Raw genomic sequence first — 9,987 nt, forward strand, 5'->3', positions numbered from 1 at the left:
AGATTTTTTTTATAATGAAATACTGAGCAGAAACAAAACCTAGTTTCTGGGTCATTGGCCAGCTGCAAAGGCAGTTCATTAGAGACAAAGTATTTTTTACAAAGGATATTTTTGAGGTGATAAATCTTTAATTAAACCAAACAAAACTAAATTCCCCTTTCAACACAGTTTTTATTTAAATCTTAAACTAGTTCTGCATTGAGTAGTGCGGTGCCTGTGTGGTCGCGCAGTCCTGTTTTTCGTGTTATTTTCCGTCTCTTTTGTGTCGCTGTTCGAGTGCATGGGGTGATTGGCTATTATAATTAAATAATGGCATCAGTAGTGCGGTGCCTGTGTGGACGCGCAGTCCTGTTTTTTCGTGTTATTTTACGTCTCTTTTGTGTCGCTGTTTGAGTGCATGGGGTGATTGGCTATTATAATTAAATAATGGCATCAGTAGTATGGTGCGTTTCGGGACGCGCAGTTCTGTTTTTTTACCTTCTTTTTTTTTATTGTTTTTTTTCCACTCGCGTTCGTTGGCCGATGAGTTTTTTTGTGTTGTTCTCTATTTCTAGTTTTCTATAAAAACGTACCAATTTTTTTTGAGACTGGCAAGTCGTATTGCTGGATTAAGCCCTTTCTTTATCATTTCAATAATCATTTCAATAAATGAATTTTAAAATTACATGATTAAATTTTGTTCAAAAATAGTTTTAAACAAAATCAGAGTTTTCCATTTAGTCCTAATTTCTGAACAAGCGTAATCTCCGAAACTATTGGTTCGATTTTCAATGTTTAAAAATGAAACCTTTGTGAAATTGTGTGCTCTTTTAAATAAAAATTAATTTAGAATTTTGGAACACAACATCAAAAACATCTAACAAAATCATCTAACATTGAACAAATCACTTAGTTTGGAAAGATAAAGTTTTCGCAATACGTCGTGAGTTTGACATAGACCACCACAAATAAAATCCCAGGTAGATCCAGCCGTTTCGGTTATTCAAAATACTTTTACCCTTCCACGAACGATATTCGAAATTTTCCCACCAGGAAAAAAATCCACCCATCCCCTCGGCCGATACGCTCAAACGAACTTTGACTTTTGTCCGCCGCGGCGTTTTCAGGGAATGCACGTGATAAAGCGGTCTCGCGTCTGCAATTTAACCTTTCCCTTGTCAATTGGAGAATGTTCCACCGCTTGACATTCCATTATCATTTGAAATGCCATACCGCTTAATTTTTTTTTTGCTCTCGTTGGTTTGCGTGGATATTTTCTTTTGAAGTGGAAATTTGTAAAATGTCAGTAAACAGGTTTATTAATTTCGCGCCACAATCTTCACCGGAATTCCCCGATCCGGTCGTAGAACCAGATCCGTTTTGACCCGCAACTCCCGGAGCGATTCTCCGGGAAGAATCTTGTAGTTGTGAATTAGCTTTATCAGCGTGGTTTTCATCTCCATCATGGCGTACCGCTGGCCAATGCAGTTTCGTGAACCAGCGCTGAACGGAATGTAATCGTACGGACCCCGTCGGGACTCGGCTGTGTCCGAGAAGCGTTCCGGATCGAACCGCTCCGGGTCGGGGTAAACCTCGGGATTGCGATGGATCGCGTAGATGGGCACCAGGAAGTCCTGGCCGGCCTTAATGGTTGTTCCATCTGTTGATTAGAGTTAAAGGGTTGGATTCAGGAGTGGTTTGGATAGATTGATACTTACTCATTTCGATATCATCTACAAGCTTGCGACCAATGAACGGAACCGGTGGAAACAGTCTCATTGCCTCTTTGATCACCGATTCCAAGTAGCGGAAATCCTGAAGCATCTGGAAAGTCAATTCTTTATTTGTCGAATCTTTGCCCAAGATTGACACAATTTCGTCGTACACTCGTTCCTGCACATCTGGATGATTTGCCAGCTGAAAGATTGTAAACGAGATTCCACTGGTGGTGGTATCGTGACCCTCGAACATGAACGTATCGACCTCCTCCCGAATGTCCAGATCGGACAACGGTTTACCCTCGACGGTTACATTCAGCAACAGGTCCAGGAACGTCATTCGACGCTTCGAGTATAGATTTTCTTCGTTCATGTTGAAATCGACCTGTTCATGCTTTTCTTGGGATAACTGCTTCCGACGAGATTTAATGATGGAGTCCGTGAAGTGATGCAACTCCTTGAGGATCCCGCGTTGTTCCCAGGCGGCAGGATGCAGAATGTTGTACAGAAGTGGGAATCCTGCAAGGGGACTAACCGTACGTAGTATGACCAATATCGACATGCTAAAATTGGAAATTTTGTCGTTATCAGCTCGCAAAAAAAGTGCTGAGTTGTTACCGCTTCACATTCTGCACGTATCGGTTCAGGGGATTATTCTGCGCGTTGACGCAGGTTCCCATCGAAGTTTCACAGATGCTATCCAACGCCATCAAAGTCACGTACTCGTACATATCAAACTCCTTCCCGTTCACGTGTTTCCTCAGATTTTGAACCATAATGTCCGTCTCCTTGTTGAAAACCGCCGCAAACTGTTCCAGAATCTTGAAATGGAACGTCGGTGTGATTATCTTCCGCCGCTGGAACCACTTCTCCCCGCTGGAGATGAGTAGACCCTGGCCCAACCAAGGCTCCACAAACGAGTACAAGAAGGACTTTTGCGTCTTCTTGGCCATCAGTATCTTCTCCACGTTTACCGCGCTAGTTACGCTGATCTGGTTTAGGTTTAATAAGCTCCAGGTCACAAGATCCTGTCCGTACAATTTGTGGAACCCTACCATGGTTGCAAAGATATCTGCAACGAAGAACCTGCGTTGACCTCTGGCACTGAACAACCATCAACCGAAACCTTACCCGGCAAATCCTTATTGGCAAACTCCAACACATTCCCCAGCACCGGATGGGGCTTTGGACCGCCAAAGTACGCGGCCACGCGCTTCAGCTCCTTCCGGGTGATGAAGAAGCGCACCGCCAAATAGAGCAGCGCTCCCACCAGTACGATCTCAATCAGCATCTCGTTTGAAGTCGCGAATTTTCAGGTGTGCCGGCCCGCAGCAGACTGAAGCTGGTCTGGTAAAATATTCGAGTAATGCTCGCGACAAGTGCCAGTTTGTTATCAAACGCTTTTGGTCGGATTAGGGCTCAACTCTCTGCGTGGTTCCAAGCGATAAGCTGGAACTCGTGCGGGCTGGACATTGAGCTGCCGTTGTAAATGTAAACAAAGAGTATTTTGGGACCGGAGATATTGCTCATTAAGAGATTGATATTTGAACCTATTCGTCATTGGAATACAATAATTGAATTAGGGCCAGCCGTTCCAGACATAACATAGTCAACTGAACTACAAGTGTTTCCAGGTGGTAAAACTTTATAACTGCTTTTTCAAGTGCTGCTTGAAATTTGAAGTGGGCGGGACCGTGAAATAAGGCACTTGGTCAGATCTTCAAGTTAGCAAGTATTTTTGAGTAACATTTGGGGCCATCCATAAACTAGCCCCTTTGCGATAAATTGTTATTAAATGAATCACCTTTAATGGAACAAGTATTTATAAAAAAATGAGACGAGATTTGTCTGATCACGCCTTCCGTCGGACAGGGAAGTAAATGTTGGCCCCGGTCTAACCTAGAGGTTAGGTCGATAGCTCAGTCCAGGTGCAGGAGTCGTCTCCCTGGGTCCTGTCTCGGTGGAGTCGGTGGTAGGCAGTTGGACTCACAATCCAAAGGTCGTCAGTTCAAATCCCGGGGTGGATGGAAGCTATGGTGTAAAAAGAGGTTTGCAATTGCCTCAACAATCAAGCCTTCGGACACCTAGTTTCGAGTAGGAATCTCATAATCGAGAACGCCAAGCAATGTTGTAGACCGAATAATTTGAATAAAATCCATTGCTGTACAAGTTGAATCAACTCAAGCGTAAAAAATAATGTTCTTAAAATGACTCATGCAATTATCAGTACAAAATTATATTAAAAATTAACAAAGCTCACAATAAGTCAATAACTAACAATAAAAGGTTATTAACTTCATGACATAATAATTTGAGGTGAAAAAATGTTGGTATTTATCTGGTATGGTAAGGGAGACATTTGTACTCACAGATTATCCTTTTCGTATCACGTGACGAAAGGTCAATCCTTGCCACTGACTCAGTTATGATAAACGACCAGGTCTGCTCTTCTATCTTATATTCCAGTTGTGTGTTGCATCGTCGTGATCGTGCTATCTTGCCGCTCGAGCATTTTTTTTTTTTGCCGAATCGAGTTAAGAATGCCATTTGGTATAGTATTTAATATGTTACCTTTTAACCTTCACATATCCCCTAAATACGACTTCATTCTTGAGATATTCAACAAAAATCTTAAAACTTATTGCAAAGTTGTCATGTGCACTCATCATACGAAATATAGTGCTATCTTTCATTTCAGCCAAGTGGAACTTCCGTACTGATGGGCTACATATTTCTGTGTGTAATATTACATATAATTTTACGTATAACGTAGTTTTTTTAAATCTGGGAACCATGAATAATGTATATTAATGTTAACTTGACAAAAATGTTGATGATAACAAGTAATAATAATTACTCCAATTACATAAACATAAAAAATAACCTTTGGCATTCAACTCCTCTCAGCATCACAAAAAAAGTTAACCGAATAAAATCAACAGGCGTCATATCGGCGATCAATCATAACCTGTGCCGAACCCCCCAAAAAAACGCGTGGGTGGACGTCATTGGGAGTGAGGCATGGAAATTAATTGTGTGCTCACTGCCCCCAGCCATTCCGAGTGCGATAAAGTAATGATGGCCGCGCGCTACAGGCTCGTTACCGAGAATCAAAAAGCCATTATTCCACATTGGTCAGAGTCCTGAAAAGGTCAACGGGGTTCACCCGGCGATGGTGGCTGTTCCGCACTCCGGCAACATAACCCGTTACACCCCGTTCCGATGTGGCACGTGATTAAACGGAACAAAAATCGCAGGTACAAACAATTTAAATGAGTTTTGTGATGATTTCGAAAAAAATAATATTTTGAACATGTAATGAGCTGATACAATGAAAAAAAAAGTTTTACTAGGTTAAGTTAAGATTAAATAGAATCTCCAAATATTTCTCAATTATGCCCTTTTGAAATGTCAGATTCGAAGTTCAAGCCCGCGAGGATCAATGAAGTGTGAATGTTCTGACATTTGTATCCTTTGAACAGTGGAAATGACCGTTGGCATTCAATTTGTTTCAAAAAATCAAATCAAATTATTCGCTCTACAGCATTGCCTTGGCGTCCTCGATTGCGAGATTCCTACTCGAAACTAGGTGTCCGAAGGCTTGATTGTTGAGGCAATTGCAAACCTCTTTTTACACCATAGCTTCCATCCACCCCGGGATTCGAACTGACGACCTTTGGATTATTAGTCCAACTGCCTACCAGCGACTCCACCGAGGCAGGACCCAGGGAGACGACTCCTACACCTGGACTGAGCTAACGACCTAGCCTTTATTTTTAGGTTAGTCCGGGGCCAACATTTACTTCCCGTCCGACGAAAGGCGTGATCAGACAAATCTCGTCTCGAAAAATGCCACCGGGACTGTCTGGGATCGAACCCAGGCCGACTGGGTGAGAGGCAATTGTTTCAATGGAAGTCAAATTGATGGGATGATATTGTGGAAAAAATGCATTTATGGAGCATTTTGAGCGATTAACTACACAGAAAAAGATGAATTTTGGAAGGTTGAAATTAGGACACTTAATAAACAATTTTAATAAATGGTTTTTGTACCTTTTTAGAAGAGATATATTATCTTACATTTTTCGCAAGGCTTTTTGCAACATCTTAGGCTGTTTTTACAAAAAAAAATAAAGAAAAAATAATGTGACATCACCTTTAAATTTTACTCTAAAATCAAAAAAATCTTATGGAAGCTGCGAGTTTTTTTTTTTCAGTGTATTTTTATCAGAAACCTCGTCAAATTTCCTAAAAAAATTGCCTTTGAACACAAGATACACACATTTTTATTTTACGACATACAAAATTATTTAAATATCTTACGCCATTCTCAAATCCCATTCTCGAGTGCAACTGATTTTGTATACCGTAAATCGGGGTGACTTTGATAGCCTTTGATAGGTTTGAGATTTTTCCGCAAAATAAAAAGTACAAATTAAATACGTATGGAATGCCATGGTATCATACTGACTATGGTAGAGAAGTGTTCAAAGTACTTCTAAAAGAAGATTTCATAAAATTTCTGAAAGAAGTTAAAAAAATGTTGATGAATAGCCTTATTCTAATATTTTCAAAGTGTCATAATTTTCGAAATGAACATGATTTCGAATCGGAGAACGGAATGCATTTTCGGATTCTTTGTACAATTTTCCTTTATAGGAGATGGTAAAATAAGTTTGTAAATAAATATTACATGCAATATGAATCGATAATTTTATAAAGATAAACAATTTTACTTAAAATTTATATTTATTTTGTTAAAAAGCTTATAAATTTAGTTAACTAAATATATACCTTGATTTTTTCCTTAAAAACTTTATAACCAACCTTAGCGATGGTATATTTGACGTAGAAATATAATTTGAACATCTTAAATCTAATTTCAACAAGAATAACTATGACTATCAAAGTCACCCCAAAATTCAAAATAAGAATTTTCAACTATTTTTTAAAGCACTATCGAAAAAACTTGTTTTCAAAGATATAGAATGGAACTTGTGTGGCCTACCCTAGTACATGTTTTAAAAATAATAATCTTGAGAAAAACCTTAACAGTTGAAAAATATTCCAAAAATAAATAGAAACCTATCTATTTCACCCCGGTTTACGGTATATACAAAAATTACTTATATATGCCTAGGATAACATATCTAAAAAGTTTCATTGAAATCGAAGAGGGTCGAGTGAAAAAATACCTGAAAAATTCATCTAGTTTCTTGTGTTGATTTTCAACATCTAATGTACGCAATTATCCAACTACATCGCCAGACACGGTCTGTCTTCCACAGGACCATTGCTAAATGATCCATGCTCAATCATTGGTCCGAAATTCACACCTGTCTCATCCAGAAGTTTCTTCGTGAAATACCACTACGCTTCCACCCTGTTTTTCTTACCATGCTGGAGGCATTTCCCGCATATAACACACACACACACACACCAGGTGTGATTAAGGACGGCAAAAGCTCATCAGTGATTCTCGGATTTCTCGGGCTCTTCGGATGACTTTTCCTTGCGAACCAAAGTGTCCTTTACTGTCCACCCACACACGCGCACAGCACAAATGTCACATCATTGTTGGGGAGGCCCCGTTAATGACATCAGGGTGGAGGGGGTTGGTAATGATAACGGTGTGAAAGCATAAATTAATCGTCGACATCACGCTCCCAGGAACTCGCTCACACACATACTCAACCACCCACGCGCAAAACATTAGACAATGCCATTGGCAGGGGAAAAGGTGAAAAGTGTGAAAAGCTAGCGGCAGCCACCGGTAATAAAGCTTACAGAGCCAGTGTGGGTGTATGTGTGTGAAGGGGGATGTGTTGGGCGGAGGAAAATGAGGAAGTTCTATTTTTAGACACAAAACGCTCCTTTTCCGAGTAACGCAAACAAGAGCGTGTCCGCATTGTGTTGATTCGTGGAAAATGTATGGCGCTTCTGTAGTTTAAGGTGTGGCAGTGGTGCCAGTTTAGCTGGTTGAAGACAATAACGAAATATTCCCTTCATAAAGACATTTTTACAGTTTTGTTTCTGAGTCAATTTTTTAAATCAGCAATTCTAACATGTTCAAAACTGCTAAAATTAATGTAGCTTATGTAACTAGACAAAGCCATGTATAGCCTAGTAGTAATTCTTCCGCCTTGTAAGCTTGGACCAACACAACTGGCGATCTTTTCCCTTCTGGATTCGACTGCTTAGTAAAGGGAAGGTATCAACACAAACTGGACAAACTGGAAAAACAATCAACTACAAACATTCTTCATGTCCGTACAAATCTCAAACCTGGCAACACTTCCTCTGCAAAGGCACTTTTGCATCGCAATTCCGTGAAACCTACTGCGTAGTTCAAATGAAACCGACGTCGAGTCGCTCTCAGCACGACACCTTTCCACAGATCCATGTCATAACACTGCAGTGTCCGTAGGACTGTACTATATTGCTTTTTTTCCATTACTGTGCATCAGTGATCCAAAGTGCTGAAATCCGACAGGTAGCTCATCTTTCGGTATATGTTCTACTTAAGTACTTGAGGGTATCCGTTGCTCAAATCGGTAATTTCATAATAATGGGGAAACTTTACTTTGCAAATAAAAAATATATGCCACGCTACTCTTCGTAAAACAAAAATCCACCTCAATAATTGCCGGCTCATGATTCCAAAAATAACCCCCGGTTTTTATATTTGGCCCGGTCGCGTGATGATGAGCTATTTTCTCATTCCTCGTAATAAAACCGGACCAGAAAAGACCGACGACCGTGTCCTGGCTCACGTACCAACCGGCGAGGCCCCCACCATCCTACTTGGTCAAAGGTTGTGCCGGTTTAATGTTCTCGATTTCTCCTACCTCCCCACCAAGACTCTCGTGTAGGTCTTGAAACTGGACGGCCAAGGCAAAGCTCTACTTAGATTGATCATAAAAAGAAGGCGCAATCTAAATTTGGACCCTGCGAGGCTAAAAATAATCCCCCTTCTCGTACCGAGCTTTGGATGTAATCATGACTTATGGGCGAGGTTTTCCCACCGTGGTTTAGCACTTGATTTAGAGGCGCGCTGACGGTTTTCCAAGTCGGATAAAATTCGCTAACACACGTAAGAAGGCTTGACCAGTTGCAAAGAAACTCTAGAAATAGTTTTGTGCTGCTGTAAATACTTTTAAAGTGTTTCCGGAAAGCAAGGAGGAAAACGTGAATCGTCCTTTGAACTTTATGACAAAGAAATTGTTATGACTATCAAAGTCATCAGTTGGTAACTTTCCACAAGATGTAATCTTTGGCTATAATATGAAAGGGTACACGTTGAAATGCATGCGACGTATTACATCAAGCTAACCTTAAAAGAAACAATGTAGCCGATTCAAAGCATCTGGGGAGAAATAATTAATGTGTTACCGCAGAAAAAGTTACGAAAACACCACACATACAAGAAAGATCGACTCAACCGAATTTTCAACAGGTAAATCTCGCGATATTTATTCAGGTTAGAAAAAAATAGCAAACTTTTGAATATATAAAATAAAACAATAAAATAAACTAAAAGAATCTTATAGACCTAAATAATTTAATATTCCAATCCAAATGAATAAAGGTTTAGCAAAAGCCAAAGAAAAAATGTTTTAGTTGTTTTTTTTTCTGTAAGTAGAACCATTATTTGTTAATACAACAATATTCCAATGCATACTTTATTTCAAATTATCGTCTTTCCCTACAAATCAAGGCAATCAAATTGAATTAAATTACTTTAATTTTTTATATAAATTAAAAATGTCCTATAAAAAGTAAATCTTTCCCTGTTCCTGAGGGTAACACCCGTGAAGAGTATCGGAGCCAGCATTTACAAAGCGGATTCAGTGACAGTTTGTATTAATCAACTTAATGTTAACATGTTAAGGTTAATGTTAACATTCCATAGGTTGTCTTCCTAATGTGTCTTGATAAGGTCCAGTTTGTGACGATACACTACCATCCCTTTACTAAGCAATCGAATCCAGAAGGGAAAAGATCACCAGTTGTGTTGGTCCGAGCCGGGATTTGAACCCCGATCTACTGCTTACAAGGCGGAAGCGTTACCACTGGGCTACGTGGCTCGGTCAACAAGAATTTCCTATCTTTCTGTAAAATCTTTAAAATCGAAATATACTGTGCAATTTATTTAGGTAAAATGCACTTTATGAAAGTAATAGCAATTCGACGCTGTCGTGCTACACAGAAAAAATATCAATTCCCGTAAACGAGAATTGTGTTCATGAATTTGAGAACCACGGAGAAGTTTATTCATGAGTATGGTGCA

The 9,987-nt window shown here is 39.7% G+C and overlaps 1 protein-coding gene across 1 annotated transcript; it reads right to left on the reverse strand.

Moving 5' to 3' along the window:
* Positions 1-1,294: 1,294 nt before the first annotated feature.
* Positions 1,295-3,062, reverse strand: LOC6033181 (cytochrome P450 4C1). The gene is made up of 4 exons (XM_001843611.2): positions 2,829-3,062; positions 2,316-2,769; positions 1,698-2,260; positions 1,295-1,639 (listed from the first exon to the last, which is right to left on the reverse strand). Exons 1-4 carry the CDS (start codon positions 2,986-2,988, stop codon positions 1,299-1,301), a joined length of 1,518 nt encoding a protein of 505 aa, XP_001843663.2. The 5' UTR covers positions 2,989-3,062; the 3' UTR covers positions 1,295-1,298.
* Between the last annotated feature and the right edge of the window lie 6,925 nt (positions 3,063-9,987).

This window comes from Culex quinquefasciatus, chromosome 2, assembly GCF_015732765.1.
Source record: "Culex quinquefasciatus strain JHB chromosome 2, VPISU_Cqui_1.0_pri_paternal, whole genome shotgun sequence".
NCBI classification, from domain to species: Eukaryota; Metazoa; Arthropoda; class Insecta; order Diptera; family Culicidae; genus Culex; species Culex quinquefasciatus.